This window comes from Ursus maritimus, unplaced genomic scaffold (assembly GCF_017311325.1).
Source record: "Ursus maritimus isolate PB19 unplaced genomic scaffold, ASM1731132v1 scaffold_19, whole genome shotgun sequence".
NCBI classification, from domain to species: domain Eukaryota; kingdom Metazoa; phylum Chordata; class Mammalia; order Carnivora; family Ursidae; genus Ursus; species Ursus maritimus.
Window position 1 is genome coordinate 39,329,819 of NW_024424341.1, and position 25,082 is coordinate 39,354,900.

Consider the following 25,082-nt stretch of genomic DNA (forward strand, 5'->3'; position numbering starts at 1 on the left):
CGGAAAGTGGAGGAAAGACATGTTCATCTATGTTTGCTCAGGTGTCTGTGAGCAGATTCTCACTACACACTTTCTTTTTTTTTTTTTTCAAAGATTTTATTTATTTATTTGAAGGAGAGAGACAGCAAGAGAGAGAACAGAAGGAGGGCGAATGTGAGAGGGAGAAGCAGGCTTCCTGCCCAGCAGGGAGCCCGATGCGGGGCTCGATCCCAGGACTCTGGGATCATGACCTGAGCCAAAGGCAGCCGCTTAACCAACTGAGCCACCCAGGCGCCCCTCATGACGCACTTTCTACACTAAAGCCCCTCCTGCTTTTTGTCTGTTCAGTGCATACCCACACACACACTCTCACACACCCTCGACTTATAAAAATAGGGTTCTGTTGAATGAATATGCACATTGCTCTGCTATTCTTTTTGCACTGGCAACGTATCAAACATTTTCATATGCCACAAAATATAACATGACTTTAAAAAAATTGTTTTAAAGATTTATTTTAGAGAAAGAGAGAGAAAGACCGTGAACACGCAGGGAGAGAAAGGCGCAGAGGGAGAGGGAGAGAATCTCCAGCAGACCCCCGCTGAGTGCAGAGCCCGACATGGGGCTCGATCCCATCACCTGAACTGAAATCAAGAGTCAACGCTGTATCAACTGAGCCACCCAGCCGCCCCTCTATTACATGACTTTCAATGATTATGCAAACCTCCAGTGTAATGAGCTTACAAGTCATTTACTAAACAAATAAAATGAGCACCTACTATGTGCTAGCCAATATGTATCATGATATTCTTGACCTCTTTAAGTTACTTGTACATTTCTGGGATTAAAGATAATACCACGACAGTCATCCTCATGCACACCTTTGATTAACTCCTCAGCATAAAGTTTGAGATGTCTTGCTGCGTCCAAGGATATATAGAGGCTCCTTCTGTTTTTCAATTTCATCATTTTTACCCAATTTTTCCTTTCATTTTATGATGTCACAAATTTTTTTTTTTAAGATTTTATTTACTTATTTGTCAGAGAGAGAGAGAGCACAAGCAGGGGAGAGGCAGAGGGAGAAGCAGGCTCCCTGCTGAGCAAGGAGCCTAATGCAGGACTTGATCCCAGGACCCTGGGATTATGACCTGAATCGAAGGCAGATGCTTAACCAGCTGAGCCACCCAGGTCTCCCGATGTCACAGATTTTCTTCACAACTTGACTTAAAGTGCTGATGTTTGGAATCAGCTCCTCTACTAACACAATGACCATTTGTAAAATTTGAAATGATCTTCCACTATAATTATGTTATTCGTGTGTTAATAATGGTGAAAATAATCTGGAGGACAAAGATCATCTGAGGCTTCTCTGATGACATCCCTGAAAGCAGGGTGAGGGGTCACCACTCAGGAGATGCTCAGGGATGAGAGAAACTACATCCTTTTCAGGACAGCATGTTGTTCTGGCAAAATTTTTCTTAAAATTAGGAGACAAATTACACTTAAAGTAAGTTTTAAAAAAAAATTATGTTAACCCCATAAAAGTCAAAGAGAACTGTGGTAAATTCTAAATGCATTCCTAGGCTAGATTAAACATAAATATGTTTAATATTAAATATGTTATCCTACCAAATAGTAGGATAAAAAATACCTAGCTGAAACCCACTGTAAACATCAGGGATAAGACAAGGATTACATAACATAATTCTATCTTATGACATAATTCTGAAGTTCTCTAGCCAACAAATTAAAACAAATACTAGAAAGGAAGAAACAAAATAATTTAATTTTTTTGCAAACTAATGGCACGTTTACAAAACCTAGAGTGTCAACTGAAAAGCCACTAAAAGAATAGGTATTCAGTGAAATGGCCACAAAGTTAAAGATATAAATTAATAGTCTTTCCTTCTTATATAAGCCCTAACCAGTTAGAAAAATGTAACAGGGAAACAATAACTTCCCAACTGCACCATCTCAACAAAAGTATAATTAGTCCCCGGGAAAAAATTAACTGAATTCACTAAGCAGTTAAGTATTAAGCTTTACTGAAAGACTAAGTTATTTTATTCTTTCATGTACTCATTAAGGCATTTTTTAAAATTTCCAGTATAGTCAGCATACAGTGTTATATTAGTTTCAGGTGTACAATATAGCGATTCAACAGCTCATGACTCAGAGCTCATCAAGAGAAGTGCGCTTTTAATCCCCTTCACCTGTTTCACCCATCCCCCCACCCACCCCCCTCTGGGAACCAGCAGTTCTCTGTAGTTAAGAGTCTGGTTTTTCGTGTGTCTCTTTTTTCTTTTTTCGTTTGTTTTGTTTCTTAAATTCCACATATGAGTGAAATCGTATGGTATTTGTGTTTCTCTGATTGACTTCTTTCACTTAGCAGTATATTCTCCAGATCCACCCATGTGTTACAAATGGGGAGCATTAAATCATTTTTCTTAATAAGACAGACATGGTCCCTGCCCCGCATAAAACCTGCTGTTTGTTGACATATCAACAATCAGAAATATTATGTTCACAGATGAAAATGTGCAATATTGTAAAGATACAATTTTGTCCTACATGAGGGATGAATCTAATGAAATGTCAATCAAAACCCAAAAGTACTGTTTTGGGGAAACTTGACAAAATATGGAAGTAAAAACGTGGGAGAAAAGCCAAGAACATTTGGAAAAGCATGGTCATAAAGGAGGCTTGCTCTAATTGCTATTAAAACACAGAGGGATTAAACAGTGAGCAATGGATAGACAATGAAACCAGGCATGGGTCAGAAACAGACGGAAGTAGACTCGAGAATCAGGTGTATAACAAAAGCCAGCATTCCACGGAAGTGGGAAAGGCTGGAGCACCCAGCAGGTTCGGACACGAAGAAGGTGGCACCCACAGACGGCGTGCCCGCTGTGAATTCAAGGAAAGGGCTAACAGAGTGGTGCGGGCAGGGTTAAGGGAAACCGCAGGGACGGTGCAGAACCTCCGGGGCCGTTAGAATCCCAGAGCCAAAGGGTCAAGAAGGAGAAGGAGCTTTGAAAACCCGGAGAGATGGCTACCTGAGGTAGGCACCCAAAGCCACCAGGACTTTCCCTCCAGCAACGCAAAAGGAAGCCAGCTGGGCAACCTGGAGAATAAATACCCGAACCTCGCTGTCCTCCTAGTCCCTCCAGCCTGTTGTGGCCTCCTTGGCACAGAGCAGGACAGAGGAAGGCAGATGGGGGGAGGGGGGCGGTGCTCACAGAGGGAAATGGACACCATCCAGCACCACAGATGGCTTCTTTACATAGCGTTCAGGGGACACTGGCTACCCATTTGGTGAAAATAAAAAGTTATAGCCCTACACCTCATCTTTTACCCCCCCAAACTAATGCCAGATAGATGAAAGATTTGATGCAAAAACACCTGAAACAAGACAACTGGGAGAAACAATAGCTAAATATTTATGCCATCTTGGTGCGGAGGGTGCCTTTCTGAACATATCATCGAGGCAGAACTGTAAAGGGAGGGACTAGCAAATTCGACAACATAAAATCTCAGTGGCAAAAACATATATATTATACTTTTTAAACCTGTTATTGCTTGTATAACAAAAGGTAAATTAAGAAGCGAACGTACTGAGAGTAATAATTTGCAATATTATAACCAAGGGTTAATATCCTTCATATGTAAAAGAACTCTTGTAAGAAATTAAGAGCAAAACTGTGGAAAAGCAGAGGAAGGGCAGAAACAGTCATTATGAAATCAGGCAGAAGCAGTAAAGGCCAAAGAAACATACACAAGAGTGTATCCAGCTGTAGTACTGATCAGAGAAATGCAAACTATAAGACACTATTTTGCCTGATTTCACAAAAATCAAAACGATATCATAAAAAAGTCCAAATGGTGAACGAAAGCCAGCGTAACGTAAAGGGCAGGAAGATAAGCGGTCGCACACAGCAGGCAGGAATGAAGGCGGGACCCCTTCTGGTGGGTAAGTAGGTCAGGCGTATCTTAAAAAAGTGCAAATGGTGAACGATAAAGCCAGCGTAACGTAAAGGGCAGGAAGATAAGCGGTCGCACACAGCAGGCAGGAATGAAGGCGGGACCCCTTCTGGTGGGTAAGTAGGTCAGGCGTATCTTCCACCTACCAAATCCGTATCTAGCCATTTATCCAAAGAGGACACTGGGAAAAGTGTGCAGACGCTCAGCAGTGGGTTGCAGACAGCAGAAAGCATTTGGAAGCTGCCAAAGGAACGAGATTAACAGCCACCCTGTTCAGCATCTACCACGAGCAGGCACCACGGGGAGCCCTAAGAGAGGGGAGGGGATGAGTCACACACCCTCATGAGTCAGGCCCCTGATTAGAGGAAGAGCCCCAGTGTCCAAAGATTAAGTGCTGAGCAGGTTACCGAGCTCAGCAGGGACGGGGCGGGGAGTGGGGGGGGGGGGATCTTTCCACGTCTTGGTATTTTTCTGAATGTTTTGCAATCCTGTTCTTAATCAAAACAAATAAATAAATAAAGCTATATTCAAAAAAAACCACCAACCACCTTGAATTCTCTGGAAAGGGAATTTATTTTGATGGTGCCTTTTTTGAAAAGATTTGAGAGAGAGAGTGCGAAACAACGGGGGAGGGGAGCAGGGAGAAGCAGACTCCCCACTGAGCACGGAGCACAAAGTGAGGCTCCATCCCAGGACCCTGAGATCATGACCTGAGCCCAAGGCAGACGCTTAACTGACTGAGCCACCCAGGTGCCCCGTGGCGATGCCTTTTAATGAGGTCATTTGAAAGCCCATTTATTTAAAAATAGAACCAAATCACAGCGTGAAGCTTTCCTGACCAAGAAGTGTCACAGGGACGCACATGGAGGTGCAAGACAGCCCTCACGAAGCCGGCCGGGCTACACCTGCCCAGGACTCTGCAGCACACACGTGGGAAGGAGAAAACAGAACGTCCCCAGAGGTTCTCATTTTCGTCTGACTGACATCTCAAGAGTCCCTTTTAGGCTAAAATGACATGGTTGGAAGCCTCAGCTGAAGAGCACTTAGCCATGCCCGCAACATGTGATTTCTTTTCTCCGCTGAGTTTAATGTGGAACCCAGCACGTGACACGTTTAGATCTTACAGATGCCCGTGAAATCTCCAAGCTGCTCCAAGTCTCCCTCTAACACGCCTGCACTCCTGCAGCCCTGGCTCCAAGCAGCAAACAGAATCGAAAGAAACCACTCTACAGGGACACCTGGGAGGCTCAGTCGACTCGGGATCTGCCTTCAGCTCAAGTTATGATCCCAGGGTCCTGGGATCAAGTTCCGCATCCGGCTCCCTACTCAGCAGGGAGCCTGCTTCTCTCTTCGCCTGCTGCTCCCCCTGCTTGTGCGCGCTCTCTCTCACAAATAAATAAATAAAATCTTAAAAAAAAAAAAGAAAGAGGGGCTCCTGGTTGGCTCAGCCATTAAGCATCTGCCTTTGGCTCAGATCATGATCCCAGGGTCCTGGGATCGAGCCCTGCGTCGGGCTCCTTGCTTGGCAGGAAGCCTGCTTCTCCCTCTCCCACTCGCCTTGCCTGTGTTCCCTCTCTCGCTGTCTCTCTCTGTCAAATAGATAAATAAAATCTTAAAAAAAAAAAAAAAGAAAAGAAAAGAAAGAAAAAAAGAAACCACTCTACAAAAGCACCTAAAGACATTTCCAAAGACGCAAGGATTGTCTTGAGTCTCACAGACATGTGGCAAGTCTCAGAGACGTCTGTAAATTCAGGCAGCCTGGAAATAGTTGGCACAAAGCTGCAGCTCCTGGGTTGTTTTCTACCCAGAGAAATCAAATCTCGTGGGATCCCGAGTCCTGTGAGACTACCAGCGTCCCTTCTCAAACTCCAAAATAAACCCCAAATTGACAGGGACCGGGACCTAGATGTAAACAAGGCAGCAGTCAAAAAGGCCCCGAGTGAAAGAGCCTCTGTCAACAGACTGGCGGCCTGTGCTCCAGAATGGGGGTCAAGTGCAGCAGCTTTCAAAGCACCAACCGACTGCTTTTAAAAGGACACATTTTACAGTGCCCAACATGCATATCATTTTTTTTCTTTTCTAAACTAAAAGTAGTCCAAGATGAGTCAACTAACAGGATTACTGTGAAAAGAAACGTAATACTTGGAAGCATTTTTCATGACACTGGGGTTCACTGCCGTCCACCGCGCCTGTGCTGGAGGGCTCAGAGGCAGGCACTACCTCCCACCCCACGTCCCCTTTCTCCTCCTGAATGGACCCTGGAGGGGATTCATTAAAACTCAGAATGACGCGGCTGGGAAGAGGACGAAGGGGAGGCCATCCCGGGGAACAGGGAGGCCTGTCCTGGCCCTGGAGGGGGGTGAGGCCTCTCTGGGGTCCTGCACCAAAGCACCTATTCCACTTCCCCCCCGAATCCCCCATTGAACCACAGGCCTAGAATGTAACCATGACGTCACCAGCATCCAGCACGGTGACAGGCACAGGTGGCCTACAGGTAGCAGCTGCTTACCAGGGACCCCCACAGTGAAGGGGAGGCCAGATACTCTTTTTTTTTTTTAAGCTGTTATTTTGGGGCACCTGGATGGCTCAGTCAGTTAAACATCTGCCTTTGGCCCAGGTCATGATCCCAGGGTCCTAGGATCAAGACCTGCATGGGATGGGCTCCCCACTCAGTGGAGAGTCTGCTTCTCCCTCTTCCTCTGATTCTCCCCTCCCCGCCGCTCATGCTCTCACTCATGCTCTCTCTCTTCTCTCTCAAATAAATAAAATCTTAAAAAAAAAAGCTGTAATTTTTTTAAAAGGAGAGAAAAAAATCAGAAAAAGAAGGGAGAGGAGGAGGACAGAAGAAAGAGAGGGAGAAGGAGGCTGGATCCCCAGGAATTCGTGGAGGACAAAAAACCCCATAAATTCCAGCTATTCAAGTATTTAAAGATAGTGAACCAAACATGTGTGATTTACTGTGAAATACGTTAAAAAACAGGATGGATTGGTATATTGATACAGGCATGCACAGATGGATAAATCTGATTAAGTAACCCTAGCAAAATGTTCATGGTAGAATCTGGGTCCTGAGGACACAGAGATTCACAGCAAAATTCTTTCAGTTTTTCTCTAAGTTTAGAAATTTTCCTAATAAAATGTTGGGGGAAAAATTAGCACTTCTCCCATAAACAGGGCCTAAATTGGTTACCAAATTTAAGAAAAGATTAAAATAGGGTACAATTTTAAAACCAAAGCACGTCCTCCACGGACCATCTCTGGCTTGGCCTCCTGGAGAGGGCAGGCCCAGGTTTCTAACTTGCCTTCCGGGGCCCCTGAGCCTCGGAGGGACCCAAGATGGTGCAATCACAAGAGGACAGACGGCATAAGGTTCGCTGGCTTGCTGAGGGGCCTGGGGGCACCCCGCACAAATCAAATGATACTCAGCCCACTGAGCCTAAGGCCGCTTGCAAGGGATACACAATTCCTAGTTTGTCTTTTCAAACAGTGAGCTCAGCGCCCACTGCTTTGAGATTTACCTTGAGAACGACGGAGAAGTCAACATCCTTGGTTTCCTTCAGGCCAAGTGGAATCAGTGGGACCGTAAATGCCTCCCTATAAGGAACACAGCAAGGTATGTGAACATTGTGACCCCGGCCGCTCTGCGCCCAGCAGCCCACTCAGGGCACCCCCACCTCTGGACGCCAGTCCCACACACACTGCTTCATGTTCCATGAAGATGACTCTGGTCACCTGCCTGTCTCTGTTCTAAGCCCAATCCCAATGCCCTGTGACTTCTGGACTATGCAGCCTAACACAGGAGGCCTACCACCTTGACCGAGGTCCCGACCTCCACTGTTCTTTCAACGACTGCACCGAGGACCTCCTGTGTGGCAGGGTCTGGGCCTGGGGCGTGCACTGCTCCCCGACCTGCACGCACCACACTAGCCAGTGGACCTCCTTCATCAGCTCCCATCCCCACCCTCCTCCCCCATTCCTCACCAGGGCGGGTCCCACCTCTCCTGCGGCCCTCCAATCCTGGGCCCTCGGGGGCCTCCTCTGATGGGGCGTGTCCCCCTCGGTGTCCCATCACCTGTATGGGGAAGGCCTTGAGGGCCGGGGCCCCTTCTGATACCTAAATGCACCCAGCTCCAGCCTAGGGTCACGCGCTGGCCAGTTACTTGCCCCCCAGGCGGCTCCTCCCCAACTGACCACTCAGTTCCCCCACCGGTCACCCTGGAAGTATGCCCTGAGCCTACATTCTTAGGGACAGGGGCAGGGCCAACAGGAAGTAAAGGGGGCTCGGGCTGTGTTTTGCAAACAGGGATTTAGCTCCCTGACCTGTAACAGGAGACCTCCTGGGGCCGCTCAGCCCAGCCAGGGAGAAGGCCAGGAATGCGGAGCAGGCTGAGCGGACAATGCAGCTGCAAGCTGGAACTGCCTCCGTGGCCGCGGGAAAACCACGGGCTGCGCCATCCAACCGTGGGGGCGTGTGGCTTCCCCGAAGCCTGCAGGGAAAGCTGGACCCTACTGGAAGGAGACAGGATGGACCGTGCCTCTCTCCTCTGCGCCCAGCACCCTCCTGCCCTCACCCCACTGGGGCTGGAGGCAAGGCCTGTTCTCCCCGTGACTGGGGAGAGCAGCCAGGGCACCCCAGCCCCAACCTGGCGCTAACCTAACTCCCTCCATGACCTCCAGCCTCGTGTTTTCTCATCTGCCCAGCCAGACCGTTTCTTCCCGGCCTGCCTCACAGAAGTGTTTAAAGATCAACTGTGCTTAGAAAGAAACAATCCGCTTTGAAAACAGGAAGGGGGTGGAGGCGAGCCCAAGGCGTCATTACCTCTCTCTCCCCTCTTCCCGACGGCACAGGGGACCTCCCGGCAAACAAGAGCCAGGCTGTAATCACGCAGGGGCCTTTGTGCCCGCACTCCAGACAGCAAGTGGGAATATGAAACATCCTACATTTACCAGCGAAGTCGGGCCCTGCCTCACTTACTCAAGGAACTTCGACCTTTGGGCAGAACACTGGAATTTACTACCACAGCGGAGGCTGGGAGAAGCCTCTCATTTAGTGTTCTGATTAGGCGTTCAAACCCACACTGGGAGCCCACAGGTGAGCGAGCCAGGACACACGGACATCACAGAAGGAACAGCAGAGGTTCCACACACAAACGCTTTCCCTCCGGCCCTGAAAAACACCCACGCGCCATGCAGAGGCTTGGGGACAATCCAAAGGTGACTCCGGGTTCCCAAATGTCATCCTTTTGTGAATCCGCAGGACTATTCACTCACTGAGTCTCCCCTGGAGCTCACCTACCTTTTGAGAAGTCTCAGTTGCCCACAAAGAGCTTCTCAAAGTTATTTCTCTATAAAGAGGGACCTCTCTTTCAAAGGTAGCTCACCTTGGGGAGACTTTCTGAGCTTTCCTGAAGGCCCCGCCTCAATACCACGCCTCTCACAGACACTCCCAGGGGAGGCTTCTGAATTCCGACATTTGTTTCTCAAAGATTTACTGGGGCACATTTCTGAAGCATCCCCTCAGGGAACTCACATGGGTCCCCTTAATCTTTGAGGTAAATGACCCCTGTCAAGTAGTTTATGTGTTTTTGTGTCCCATCCACAGAATGAGCCAGTCAGGCCCTGTGCATGGTGAGGAGGCTGACAGGGAAGGAGGGAGGGCAGTGTGGGCCCCCACCTGAGAGCAGGCAGGCTCTCAAATCTAACCACAAGTGGGTGTCCAGGGCATCTTTATGGCAAAGCCATGTGAGAGATGCCATCTCTTCATCCGGACCCAGTCACATGGCTCTTCCCTAAAACTATGCCGCAAGGGTCCAAGGACAGTTAGATGCCTTTCTGTCCAACTGCCCAGGTGTTTCCAACAAACCCCATCTGTTCGTCCCTTGATTCTTGTACCATGCTCAATCCTCAAACTGATCGATCCCTCTCTTCCCAAAGCAGGGTCGGCCACACTCTCACGTCTATCTGGGCACCATCCCGATAAGGCACGTTCCGAGGCTCAGAGAGTAACTCGAAGCAGCATTGCCCCCACTTACTCCGTGCTCTGGTAGACTCCCACTGAGATGTTGAGCCCCTCCAGCTCTTCCTTAAGCATCTGCAGATCTGAGTTCACAAAGCTCAGTTCCAGGCGCACCTGCTCCCGTACCTTGTGGTTCGTAGCTGCTCTGTTGGAAAAGTAGGGGGAGAAAAGTGCCTTCAGCCAGGCTGCCCAGTTGCCAGGGGAACAGACCTCCCAGGCCCCATAAGGAAGTTTGGAGGGTTCACTTGCAGATGTGAGGGCCAGAGGTGACCAGATGTCTCTGAGATGCCCGCACCTGGCCCATCTTGAGCCACGCCTGCCAGTAAATGCACCTGGGACGTGGCTGATAGACTAAGCTACCAGACATAAATCTTAAGACATCCCTGCAGAGAATCAGCTTTGAGAAGAGAAAAGAGAACTGCTTCCAGCCACCCAAAAAAGACCATAAATTATCCCCTTGAAAGGAAATGGATAAGAAAACAAAGAAGGAGGGGGCGCCTGGGTGGCACAGCGGTTAAGCATCTGCCTTCGGCTCAGGGCGTGATCCCAGCGTTCTGGGATCGAGCCCCACATCAGGCTCCTCCGCTATGAGCCTGCTTCTTCCTCTCCCACTCCCCCTGCTTGTGTTCCCTCTCTCACTGGCTGTCTCTATCTCTGTCAAATAAATAAATAAAATCTGTAAAAAAAAAAAAAAAAAAAGAAAGAAAAAGAAAACAGAGAAGGAGGTAACGCTCCCCAGCTCATTCTAAGAGGTCTAGTCTAACCCTGACCCAGACTAGAGGAAGACATCACAAGAAAGTAAAACAATAAACCGACATCCTTCATGAATATATATGCAAAAATCCTCAACAAAATATTAACAAGCCGAACCTAGCCACATTTAACAAGGATTATATACCACAACCAAGTGGGACTTATCCCAGGATTGCAAAGTTGGTTTAATACCTGAAAATCAATTATTGTAACATACTGTATTACTAGGATATAGGATAAAAAAACACATGGTCCTCTCAATAGATACAAAAGAAGTATGGGATAAAGGCCAACACAGATTCATGATAAAAATTCTCAACAAACTGGGAACAAACAAGAATTTACAAAACTTGATAAGACGCACCTACAAAAACCCAAAGCTAACATCATACTAGTGGTGAAAGCCATGCTTCTCCATTATGATCAGGAACAAGACAATGACATCTGCTTTTGCCACTTCTAATCACGACTGTACTAGAACTTCGAACCAGTGACAATAGGTAAACAAAGAAATTAAAGGCATCTGGATTGGAAAGGAAGGAATCTTTATTCATAGATGACATAATCTTGTATGTAGAAAATCCCCAGGCATTCACAAAACACATACTAGCACTAATACACTCAGTAAGGGCACAGGATACAATTCAATATGTAAGAATCAATTTTATCTCCACTACCAGCAATGAGCGCTCTTAAGATGAAATTAAGAAAACAATTTCATCCACAATAGCATCAAAAAAGAGTAAAATATTTTGAAATAAATTTAGCAAAAGAAGGGTAAGACTCGTACACTGAAGACTACAAAACACTGCATATTAAATGGTGAGACAGTCCATGTTCACGGACTGGAAGATTCACTATTGTCAAGGTGTCAATTCTCCCTAATTCATCTATCAATCCAATGCAGTTCCGGTCAAAATCCCAGTGAGCTTTTCAGTAGAAATTCACAAACTGATCCTAAAATTTGTATGGATTTTAAAACTTACCACAGATCCACAGCAATCAAGATAATGTAGTATTGATGTAAGGATAGGCAACGGGACAGAACAGAATCCAGAAATAAATCCTTACATTTACAGTCAATTGATTTGCATAAAGGTGACAAGACATTTCAAAGAAGGAAAGACAGTCTTTTCAACAGTGTCCCCAGGATCACCCCCACATTCAGTGATCCACTAGGAGGGCTCACAGGATTCATAACATAGTTGTACTCATGGCCCTGATTTATTACAGCAAAAGGGAAAGGTACATGGGGTGAGGTCTGGAGGACACCAGGCACAGGCTGCAGAGAGTCCTCTTTGCACACCTGACGTGCTAAACTCCTCCAGTAGTGTTTTGACAACATGTGTGAAATGCTATCCACTCAGGAAGCCCATTCGAGCCATGGTGCCCTAGGTTTTTACTGGGGACTGGTCAGATGGGCACTTGTGTCTAGCGTGTTCCACAATTCCAGACCCCCTAGAAGGAAAGCAGGTGCTCAGCATTTATAAACCATACTGTTTGTGCAAACAGTTCAGGCACAGTGAGCCCCTCTTACCAGTTCTGGAAACGGCGGAGACTATCCTGAAATTAAGTTTCCAGACACTAGCCAAGGGCTAACCTTGCAAGCGGGCTTTCTAAGGATAGCTGTCTCAGGTCTGCTCTGATAACTCTTTTCTGCACAATCCACAAAAAATAAACTTCAATCTAAATCTCATCCCATACATAAATATTAAGTCAAAATGGATCAGAGATGGGGGCACCTGGGTGGCTCAGTCTGTTGAGCGTCTGCCTTTGGCTCAGGGCATGATCTCAGGGTCCTGGGATGGAGCCCTGTGTCCGGCTCCCTGCTCAGGAGGGCGTCTGCTTCTCCCTCTCCCTCTGCACCCCCTCTGCCCTGCTCATGCTCGTTCACTCTCTCTCTCTCAAATGAATAAATAAAATCTTTTAAAAAATGGACCACAGACTTCAATGTAAGAGCTAAAACTCTACCACGTCTAGAAGAAAATATAGAAGAAAATCTTCATGACCTTGGGCTGGGCGAAGTGTTCTTTGCTATACACCAAAAGCACAATCCATGAAAGAAGAAATCAAACTGGATTCTGCCAAATTTAAAAACTTCTGTGATTCAGGGGCGCCTGGGTGGCACAGCGGTTAAGCGTCTGCCTTCGGCTCAGGGCGTGATCCCGGCGTTGTGGGATCGAGCCCCACATCAGGCTCTTCCGCTATGAGCCTGCTTCTTCCTCTCCCATTCCCCCTGCTTGTGTTCCCTCTCTCTCTGGCTGTCTCTCTCTCTGTCGAATAAATAAATAAAATCTTAAAAAAAAAAAAAAACCTTCTATGATTCAGAAGACATCATAAAAGGAAAAAAAAAAGAAAACACAAGCCACAACCTGGAGAAAAATATTTGCAGATTATATATCTGATAGAGAATTTGTATCTAGAATATATAAAGAGTTCTGTTAATTAAATAATAAAAAGACATACAATTTTTTTTAACGGGCAAAAGATTTTTTTTAAATTGAGATGTAACCGAATACATTATATTAGTTTCAGGTATAAAACATAATGATTCCATATTTATATATATTGCAAAATGATCATCACTATAAATCTAGTTAACATTCACCACCACAGTTACAGAGCTTTTTCTTGTGATAAAACCTTTTAAGATTTACTCTCTTAGCAACTTTAAAATATGCCATACGGTGTTACTAACTATAGTCACCATGCTGTATATTAAATCCCCATGACTTTTTTATTTTATAACTGAAAGTTTGTGCCTCTTGACCCCTTTTACCTATTTCACCCATCTCCCAATCCCCAACTCTGGCAAGCATCCATCTGTTCTCTTATCTATGAGCTTTTTTTTTAAATAAAGATTCCACATATAAATGGGATCATGCGGTATTTCTGTTTCTGTTTGACTTAGTTCATTTAGCACATGCCCTCGAGGTCCGTGTTGTCACGAATGGCAAGATTTCATGCTTCTTTATGGCCAAATTACATTACACTGTATATACACACCATCTTCTTTATCCGTTCATCCACTGATGAACGCTTAGGTTGTTTTCCGTATCTTGGCTGTTATAAATAATACTTCAATGAACATGGGGGTGCATACATTTTTTAGTTAAGTTTTTGTTTTCCTCGGATAAAGACCCAGAAGTGGAATCGCTGGATCACATGGTAGTTCTAATTTTAGTTCTTTTACGGGAACTCCATACTGTTTTCCATAGTGGCTGCACCAATTTACATTCCCACGAACAGTGCGTGAGGGTTCCCTTTTCTCCATGTCCTCATGAACACTTGTTATTTCTTCTCTTTTTGATAACAGCCCTTCTAACAGGTGTGAGGTTTCACCGTGGTTTCGATTTGCCGTTCCCTGCTGATGAGTGATGTTGGGCATCTTTTCATGTGTCTGTTGGCCATCTTATGTCTTCTTTGGAAAAATGTCTATTCAGATCCTCTGCCCATTTTTTAATCAGATCGTTTTTGTGTTACTGAATTGTATGAGTTCTCTATATATTTTGGATATGAATCCCTTCTCAGATAGGTGATTTACAAATATTTTCTCCCATTCAATAGGCTGCCTTTTCATTTTGTTGCTGGTCCTTGCTGTGCAGTTTTGTAGTCTGATGTAATCCCAGGTGTTTATTTTTTGCTTTTGTTGGTTTTACTTCTGGTGTCAAATTCAAAAAATCCTCACCACAATCAATGTCCAGGGGCTTACCCCCTATGTTTTCTTCTAGGACTTCTATGGTTTCAGGTCTTATACTCAAGTCTCTAATTCATTTTGAGTTAATTTTTGTGTATCATGTAAGACAGTGGTCCAGCTTCATCTTTTGCACATGGCTGTGCAGTTTCCCCGTCACTAAGAGACTATCCTTTCTCCATTGTACATTCTTGGCTCCTCTGTATTCAGTTAATTGACCATATATGCATGGGTTTATTTCTGCACTCTCTATTCTGTTTCACTCATCTATGTGTCTGTTTTTATGCCAATACCATACTGTTTTACTATAGCTGTGTAATATAGTTTGAAATCCAGAAGCGTGATACCTCCAGCTTTGTTCCAGATTGCTTTGATTATTCAGACTCTTCTGTGGTTCCGTGGGAATTTTATTTTATTTATTTTATTTTTAAAGATATTTTATTTTTAAAGATTTTATTTATGAGAGAGAGAGAGAGAGGGAGGGAGGGAGCGCACAAGCCAGGGGAGGGGTAAAGGGAGAAGCAGGCTCCTCACCAAGCAAGGAGCCCAATGTGGGACTCGATCCCTGGGCCCTGGGATCACGACCTGAGCTGACAGCAGACGCTTACCCAACTGAGCCACCCAGGCATCCCTCCATGAAAATTTTAGAATTGTTTTATCTATTCTTAAAAAGTGCTGTTGGAATTTTGATAGGGATTGTACTGAATTTGTAGATTGCTTTGGCTGTATGGACATTTGAACGATATTAATTCTTCCAATCCATGAGCATAGGATATTTTTACATTTATTTGTGCCTTCAATGTCTTTCAATTGTTTCCAGCGTACAGGTCTTTCACCTCTTTTGTTAAATTTATTCTTAGGTATTTTATTATTTTTGATGCAATTGTAAAGGCAATATTAATTTCTCTTTCTGATAATTCCTTATTGGTGTATAGAAATACGACATATTCCTGTATATTGATTGTATATCCTGCAACTTTCTGAATTAATGAAATGGACAAAGACTTGAATAGACATTTTACTAAAGAACATGTATGAATGTCTGGGGCGCCTGGGTGGCACAGCAGTTAAGCATCTGCCTTCAGCTCAGGGCGTGATCCCGGCGTTCTGGGATCGAGCCCCACATCAGGCTCCTCCACTATGAGCCTGCTTCTTCCTCTCCCACTCCCCCTGCTGTGTTCCCTCTCTCACTGGCTGTCTCTCTCTCTGTCAAATAAATAAATAAAAATCTTTAAAAAATAAATAAATAAATAAATAAATAAATAAATAATTAGAAATTAAAAAAAAGAATATATATGAATGTCTAACAAGCACACAAAAAGGTGCTGCATGTCTTGAATCAGTATAGGGAAATACAATTTAAAACCATAATGAGATATCAATACACAGCTAGACTGACTATAATAAAAAAGAAACAATAACAAGTGTTGAGGAGGATGTAGAGAAACTGGAACTCTCACACACTGCTGACTGTAAATGACACAGCCCTTTGGAAAACAGCTGAGTAGTTTCTAAAAATGTGAAATATCCGGGTCACCTGGGTGGCTCTCTTGGTTAAGCATCCGGCTCTTGATTTTGGCTTAGGTCATGATCTCAGGGTCATGAGATCGAGCCCTGCATTGGGCTCCATGCTCAGCAGAGAGTCTGCATGCGGATTCTCCCTCTCTGTCTTCCTGCCATTCACTCTCTCTCTCCCTTTCTCTCTCAAATAAATAAATAAATCTTTTTAAAAAATAAAAATGTTACATGTAAACTTACCATATAACCAAGTAGTCCACTCCTAGGAATCTATGTAAGAAAAATGGAAACTTACATCCCAACAAAGGTGTGTATGTGATGTTTATAGTAGCATTACTCATAATAGCCAAAAAGTGGGGGAAATCCAGACATCCATTAACTGGCAAATTGGATAAGTAAAATGAGATATATTCCCAGAATGGAATGGTGTAAAGCAATATGGAGCCATGAACTTTACCCAAGTCCTCAAAGCAGAAGTTTGGACACCTACTGGAAGACTTTACAGGTGCTCCCTCACTTTATGGATTAGGAATCATCGCAAAAGTAACAGTGGCAATAATAACCAAGTCCTGGGCCAGGCCTCGCAGGGCACATGCCCATGAACCATCCCAGCAAGTCCTCAGGCATTCCTCGGACCAGCTACTAGAACTTTCTCCTTTCACGGATGAGGACACCTGAGGTTCCTCAGCCAAGAGCTCCAGCCAGCCGGAGAAATGGTACCTCATCACCTTCCCCTTGCCAGCTGATGAAAATCCAGCCACCTGTCACGGGCTCACTTTGCTCACTGCCTGTCCACCTTTCCCCCAGAAAGCAAAATGCTAAACCACTTCCCCTGCAGTCTGCCCTCTGCACTGGGGCTCTCCCTGCCTTGCCACATACTTGAGCTCATCAATTTCTCCCCATGATGTGTTTATATGTATTCTCTCCCTTTTCTCTCTCTCCTGCCCATCACTGAACCCTTCTCCTTGACCCACAAACTTATGCCACGCCTTCTCAGAAAAAGCCACGCCTGACCCTGGCTGCAAATAGGATGTCACTTGCCCTTTTACTACTGAGTACGTCTCTACGTGCACATCTGGGCTTCCCGGGAGGGCAATGAGATATTGGAAGCTCAGTCTGGTGAATATCACTGGTTTGGGGATTTTGGTGGGAGGGGGGAAGCATGACTACCAGCACGAAATACATTTTATATCACACCACAGTATACACATACATACATACCCCTAAAACAAAAGTCGCACAAACCAAACTTTGCCACACATACAATACATGTCAATATATTTGAGTCTATTCTAATGGCTTATTTTTTTAAGAGAGTAATATTTGCGGGCGTCTCAGTCGGTTAAGCATCTGCCTTCCGCTCAGGTCATGATCCCGGAGTCCAGGGATCGAGTCCCACATCAGGCTCCCGGCTCAGCGGGGAGTCTCCCTCTGCCTCTCACCCTGCTTGTGCTCTCTGTCGCTCACTCTCTCTCTCAAATAAATAAAATCTTAAAAAAAAATAAATAAAGCTATCAATTTAAATAAATAAATAAATAAATAAATAAATAAATAAATAAATAAAATATTCACAACTCTCCAGTTCTGATTCTCTGACACCAACTGGGTGCCCAGCAATTCAATTCAATTCAATTCCCACAGGTTAAAGGCTCAACACCCCAAGACTGCCCCCATGTCACGTGCCAGTCACAAGGTTGGGTAGGGGAGGGCCACCTGTACTTGGGAACAACCAGCTACAAATCAAGGGTTCCCCCAACACCCTTTTCTGATAACTTGCCAGAATGACTCAGAACACTCAGGAAAACACTCTACTTAAATGTCCTGTGGTTTATTTTAAAGGACACAACTTCAGGGCAGTCAGATGAAATAGAGCCCACAGGCTAAGGAAGAGTAAGCAGCCTCCATATTCTCCCCAGGCACACCCCCCGCCCCCAGCACCTTGATGTGTTCACCAACCTGGAATTTCCCAAACCTCTTTGTGAGGGGTTGTATGGAGGTTTGTGTGGGCACAACTGATTAAATCACTGGCCACTGGCAACTGAACTCAATCTTCAGCCCCCTTCCCCACCCCGGAAGTCCAGGGGTGGCACTCTAAATTCCAATCCTCTCACCAGGTTTGGTCTTCCCAGTTAAAAGCCCCATTCTGAAGGCCCTGTCCCCTCATTAGCACACAGAAGGCAGGAGGTTCCAAGGGCTCTAGGAGCTCTGTGCCCAGAACCAAGCACAGAGTCTTTATTTATTTTTAATTAGGCTCTGTGCCCAACGTGGGGATCGAACTCACAACCCCGAGATTGAGTCCCACACTCTACCACCTGAGCCAGCCAGGCACCCCTCCAAATATTTATTTTTTATGAAACCACAGCAACCCCATGGACTGATTTCATACACACCACGGGGCACAATCTGCCGCTTGTAAAACCTGTACCACAGAGATGTTTCTGAGGATGGGACTGTTTCACTAGTGATCCACACTAGTGAACACAAGGACACAAGGAAAGAAACTGGGGAAAGCTTCTTCTTTGCAATTTGTTTGCCTTTGGCTGAATCAAAGGGTCTGAAATGTGTTCCAAGTCCCAGTCCCTTCTTCGTACTGCCTGCCAGGAAGCCCCGAGACAAACTGTGGCCCATGTCTAACAAAGGATACAGAAGTTATAATGGAGAACAAGACCTTTGCCTTCTATTTCTTTCTCTTTCTCCTGGAAATTGGCATTGTCTTTTCCACATGGTGGGGGCTCAGCACATTTTAGCTGATGTCAGAACAAATGGCAGAATAAAGACCACTCCCTAGAAGCCACGGCAGGGGTGGGGGTGGGGGGGAACTGGTTCTCTGCAACAGAGTGGACCCAACTTAAATATAACAATTTACACCCTAAGACCCTTGCCCGAATGTCTGCGGAAGCTTCCAAATAGGCCAACTTGATTTTCCCACCTCTATATACTGATCTGCTACTTCTCTTCCCTCTTGACTGGGCAATCTGAGATTTAGAATTTGCAACAAATCAACGAGCTACTCTTTGGACATGGACCCCTGGGTGGGTCACTCTGGACAACATTGTGGCCGGGGCGGAGGGGGCGGGGATCAGGGTCAGTCTCCACAATGCTAACCTTTGGGTACAATGACGAGTGGGAAACCAACCGTCGAGTGTGAGCGGCTTCTAGTACAGAGAATGATTTTTCACGGATTCACTGGTGGGAGGGGCTTCTCAAAGAAGGTCAATCAATGATGATGTATGTGAATATGATGTATGTGCCCAGGTTAGGGGAACAGCTCGGGGTAACATATAAAAATAGAATCAGCCGGCCCGAATTAGGAATTAAAACCAGAGCCTCAGTCTGCACCTAGGCTGCCCTTCCAGATGACAACAAATCGCTTCTACGGGCCTCCTTGGAAGATGGTTTTTTTCTCACCTTCCCCTTGGTTGCAAACCTCCTCTGAGAACCTTATGGCCCAATAACTGATGTTACAGCCAAAAGAGTCCTTAAGGCCAACTGGGATGAGGCCAAAGAGCGTTTCGGCCCGGAGTCTCCAACCTAGGTTCTCCATGGCCTCCCTCTGGCCTGAACCTCCAAGGAAAGGCCTCTTCCCTTGGGTTTTTCATAAAGAGCGTGCAGCACTTGCAAAAGTCAAGAATGAGAAGGCGTCCCACTGACTCTCTTCAAGTGATCAACCCAACAAGCGTGCACGGGAACAGAAGGCCACATTCAATTATCTCCTGAGGGTACCGACTACATCCACGCATGCTTTCCCTGAATTTGGAGCTGCTGAGGCCTTTTCCACCTTAAGAATTAGCTCCTACATGATAACAGCGTGTTTCTTTGCTCCAAGTCCAAAATTTATTTAAGGTCCCATGTTTTGTCTTAAAGATGCAGGTGAATTTCAAATGTTGACCCATATAACTCCATTTGCTTTAGTGTAATTTTTTTCTCCCAAGTCTTTCAGTAAAATTGTAACGCCCTCCCCGCCCCCTGCCCCAACCCTCACCAGGAACAGGCATGTTGAAAAGCACCAAAGAGTTGCACCAACTTCAGAGACCTTACTGGAACACTTTGACCTTAATCCATCTGACCCCAAATCCTGCAAATACCACCTGGTGGCCTCCAGTGGCCTCCTGTGGCCACCCAGCGAGGGCAGCAGATCAGCTGGTCTGGCAGGACATCTGCTCCCAGTGTAGCCAGTGTAGGAAGGGAGGCCTCAGGGCTGCTGTGAGCCCCAAAGGCCAAGGGGCTCACACACCGCACGGCACAGACACACACCAGCCACCCTCAGAACTGATGGTGTGAGCAGCCACTAACCTCAAGTCACTCTCCTTACAGCTGACGCTACCCCTGGTCACCTCCTGCCCAGAGTTTCATGACCCTCCAGAGCACAGGTTACAAACTGGAGGTCAAGGGGGGCTCGTTTACTTGGTCCTAACGGTGTTATATTTCCCCCCATTGAACGATGCACCAATATTTAAAATTCAACTATTAGATGGTTCGAAAAAAAAGGAGAGAAAAAGGTCAGATCTTTATCTTCTGCAAAAAACAAAAACAAAAATAAAAATCCGCAGATCTAGCAACCCTAGTCCTCCCCTCCACACAAGGCACACTGCAGGTGGCCCCTCCAGAGAGAGCATGTGCTCTGTACTTCGCCACTGTCCCCACCACTCCCTAATGCCTCACAGCACCAGGCCCAGCCCCTCCAGTCTTTCCCGAGCCCACCCAGCCCCTGTAAGCCTCAGAGTGGGCTAGCCCTGCTCTAGCCCAAAAGGTACCGGTACAAGAGGGGAACCTGAGCCCAAAGATGTTAAATGGCCTACCCTTACGCAAAGGCCCAGTTAGTCAAAATGGAATGACGTGGCAACATGCTTTAAATTTCACAAAGACCATCTCTGTTTCAGAGAAACAGCATCATGTTTCCATCCCAGCTTTACTCAAGGGAGGGCAGGGTGATAGAAAAAGAGAGAGGATATTGTCCTTGCTTAGCCTGGAAAAGTACATTTAAGATATCTGCTCTCTTCCCAGTCAAACTCCAGGAAGCTCATGGACTCTTGGTGGATCCGGCTCAGAGGAGGAAAAGACCTTGAGAGGGTACAAAGCCTGGCTCCTCTCAGCACGTGCCCAGCCCCCCACCAATGCAGGTAAACACTGGGACCCCTGCATTCCTGCATTTGGGGGGACATCCTCCCAAATGTTCTTTTTTTTTTTTTTTTTTAAGATATTTATTTATGTGAGAAAGAAAAAGAGAGTGTGAGTGAGGAGGGGCAGAGGGAGAGGGAGGGAGAATCTGAAGCAGACTCCACACTGAGTGCAGAAGTGGGGCTCGATCCCACGACCGCGAGACCCTGACCTGAGCTGAAACCAAGCGTGGGACGCTGAACCGACTGAGCCACCCAGGCGCCCCCCAAACGCTCTATCTTTATCTGAGGGCCGTGGAGGGACATCTGAGAACCTGAAAGCAGACAGGCGCACAGACAGGACAGCGGGGCCCAATTCATGACAGAAACTACCCCTTGGCGGCAGGGACAGCCAACTAATCGGCCACCTGGCGACAACCACGGAGCCAAAGCCGGACCTGGCTGAACGCCTTATTTGTTTTCGGGAAACCGTTGGTGCTGCCGGAGTCAGATTAATAAATACCCTTAGGGCTCTCTCTCACAACACTCTCCAGAAAGGGCCACTTTGAACTTTGAGGTCACTGCGAAAATCATTAACAACCCCACCCTACCCCCACGCTGCCAGCTCGGCAACCGCCAACCCGACAATGAGCTTGAACCACCGGGCCTCGGAGGCGGGTCGCTGCTGTCACTGAGAGAGCAAGACAGACGAAACCACCGCTGGTTCCCACCTTAGAAACGCCAAGGCCCCCGCTCAGAAAGGGCCTTCCTGACTGGCCTGTTTCTAAGGCTCCGCCACGAGGTCACATTTCCCTTTCAGTGACACCCTAGAAAACATCACCTCTGACATGACCGGACTTGTCTGCTGTGTATTAAGCTCCCCACCCCAAGAGATCAAGCATCGTGAAAGCAGGGCCTGCAGCCTTCTCCTCTTGCATCTCAAACACAGCCCTCCACGTCCTAGGCGCTCAAGAAATTCATTTACGGGGTGAATGAACAGCCCAATCCCCTGCCGTCGGCTCCCGGGGAGCCACAGAGTCAAGGCTGCCCGCCTGCCCCCTTAGCTGCATCAAAGTATCAGCCCAAACCGGCCACCACAAATCACACATGGGAAGAAGGGGGATGGGGGGGCACACCTGCAGCCGTCCCAGCTCGGCAACCTCGGCTGGCCCAGGGCCGCCGCTCCCGAAATCGGGGGGCCTCTCCCAAGCTACACCGGCTGCATGAGGTCCACTGCACTGTGGACCTGACCGTCCCTAGCTCCAGCCTTCTCCAGGGACAAGGACACCGCCAGACCTTTAAAAAGGTGAAATGTTGTGGGGCGTCAGGCTGGCTCGGGCGGCGGAGTGTGTGACTCTCGATCTCAGGGTTGTTGAGTCCGAGCCCCACGCTGGGTGTAGAGATTACTTAAAAATAAATAAGTAAATAAACTTAAAAAAAAAGGGGGGAGGGTGAAACGTCATAATGGCTTCATAGTCTCCTCCAGTCACACAACCTGGCCTCTACTCTGTTACAAAAGTAGCTGGAGGAGAGGTTTCCAGAACTCTGGCCACGCTAGGACTGTATCAATGCCCACACAAGGCACAGCACTGGGGTCTCTGCGCTGGTGGTAGGTTTAGGTGGTTGGTGATCTTTCCTTCCGGGCCTTTGCAGGATCGCACAATAAAAATGAGTAAAACGAATAAAAGTAATTCATGCACTTCATAAAAGGACATCCAAACACGGGAGGGAGTGACATGACCAGGAGAGTCACCTCCACCTCCATCCCTGGTCTTGCTCCCAAGAGCTGACTCTAACAGCTTCTTTCTTCGTCTTTTCTGGAAAAAGTCTATGCGTGCACAAAAGCAAACACACCAGTCCTTTACAACACACGCGCAGGGCATGCTCTCCTGCATCTTCCTGTTCCCCCACTTAGTATCTCAGACACTTTTCCTAGGGAGCACACAGAAGGATTCAGAACTGAGTTCACCCTCAGTTTAGGACCAGAAACCCTCCTCCTGTCCTTACTGGCTGCTCAGGGGAGCGGCCCCTGTGGAGGCACCGATCGAGCTCCTGGGACTATCTATGGCCATCAGAGTATCGCAGCTCTGTTACGAACACCTGGTTCGGTGTATTTGCTTTTCCCAACAGTCTCTGAACAGCCTCTGGGCTCTCACAGGCCTCCAACGGTACAGCTGACCCATTGGGAACACCCAAAATCCATATCCTGTCAGGTTCCGGGTTCCCGGCCAAGTTTCCAGGTTCCAGGCCCCTGCGAGTGCCCCACGTCCTTTCTGAGGCTGCAGGAGGCATCTGTCTTGCTTGGCCGGGCAGCACCCAGTGCAGAAGACGGCATGGGGCTGATGAGTTACCCCCGAACTCTGAAGGAAGAAGAAAGGCTGCGCTCTTTACGAACAAGAGGAAGCTGGCACACTGTCCGGCGAGGCACTGAAGGGTGTGGGGAGGGCTTACAGCTGCCTATGACACAGGTAAAGCTTCACTGAGTTCAATGCTTGGTAAGTAACCATTTTCCCACCAGAGCCCCAAGGCCACGGGGCTGTACTGGGGCCTCTCCTCAGAGGGATGGACACTGGCAATAGAAATGTCCCATTCCCTGCCTCCTGCTGTCCTCTCCTTTATAGAGCCAACAAACAGTCACCAAGCAGTGATTCTAGACCAGGCATAGTTTCTCCACTAGGCAATAGGGAAAACAGACAGGCACATCCCATAGAAAGCAGGGAAAACAAACAGAAATGTGATCGTTGGCTTCCCCCATCCCCAATCACACAGTCTGGGTAAAATACTTATCTTGAACATAATCAAGCTCAGGCAAGGAAAGGCTTGCTCCAGGTGCCAGCAACAAGGAGGGGACCCCAAAGTTAAAAAAAAAAACAAAAACCCGAGAGTTAGAAAGGAAGCTGGGCAGGCCTGAGAGCTTTGGGATGGACAGGCCCCAGGAGAGGCTGGCTCCCCACCAAGGCAGTGGAGCCAGCAGTCACTCACTTCAGAAGGTTTTCTGCTCCTGTTCTCATCCGCACGGCTTTCAGGATCTGCTGGTTCAAGGCAGCCCTCTGATTCTGCAGTCTGCTCCGGCCAGTTTGTGCAAGGGGATTGCAACCCTAAGGGAAAATGAGAGAGGACCGTTTAGAGGTCAGCCACTCTAAACATGACGACAAAGTTGAGCATAACAGGAATGTTTTTTAAAAGCGAACCTATTCTAAAAATAAAAGTAACATCAAAACGGGAAATACATAAAATATCGAAAAGTATCAAAAGAAAGCAAAAGTCACTCGTTACATCACCAACTCCGAAACAGCCACTGTAGGTTATTTTTCATATTAGTGCAGTGTGGGGACCAGCCCCAGGTTCAGATTCACTAAAACTCACAGGACTCGGCATATAATTACACTCACAGCTGTATGACAGCAACTTCGTAAGGACACAGAGCTGGATCGCGGGAGGGAAAGACACAGATAGATTCTAGAGCAATCCACAGGCAGGCTCCCTTATGCTTTCCCCCCTCCCGTGAGGGGTCACACAGAGTATATCCTTCCCCCAGCAACAAAAATGCAACAAGGTGTGTATGATGTCACCACCCAGGTTGGCCCATTAGAAAATCAACACCCAGGGGCTGTATTGGGGACTGATCACAAAGGCACCCCCACCTAGCACATACCTAAATTCTAGACTCCCAGGAGGAAAGCAGATATTCCTCCTAAACCACGTGGTCTGTGCCATCGGTCTAGGGGAGGTGAGCCAACCTTATCAGTTAGGGGATGGAGGGAACACTTCAAGAGCCAGGTTCCCAGATGCCAGGGAGGGGCCAACGTTTGCAAGCAGGCCTTCCCAAGAACAGCAGCCTCAGGCCCGCTACGTTAACCCTTTTGTGCACAGTGGCACATACAGTGTATCATAATTTCTCACATAATACTCTAGCATGAAACTTTCCTTTATTATGAAATGTTTCTCAAAACCATGATTTTTAGGGGCGCCTGGGTGGCTCAGTCGTTAAGCGTGTGCCTTCAGCTCAGTGCGTGATCCCAGAGCCCTGGGATCGAGTCCCACA

The 25,082-nt window shown here is 46.9% G+C and overlaps 1 protein-coding gene across 1 annotated transcript in view; it reads right to left on the reverse strand.

Annotated features, from left to right (window-relative positions):
- Nucleotides 1-25,082, reverse strand: part of RHPN2 (rhophilin Rho GTPase binding protein 2) — a 57,066-nt gene that overhangs the window by 20,734 nt on the left and 11,250 nt on the right. Inside the window, exons 2-4 of the mRNA XM_040633704.1 lie at nt 24,020-24,135; nt 9,993-10,121; nt 7,479-7,554 (exon numbers count right to left, since the gene is read on the reverse strand). Of these exons, the coding sequence (XP_040489638.1) occupies nt 7,479-7,554; nt 9,993-10,121; nt 24,020-24,135 (321 nt within the window). The remainder of the gene's footprint in view (nt 1-7,478; nt 7,555-9,992; nt 10,122-24,019; nt 24,136-25,082) is intronic.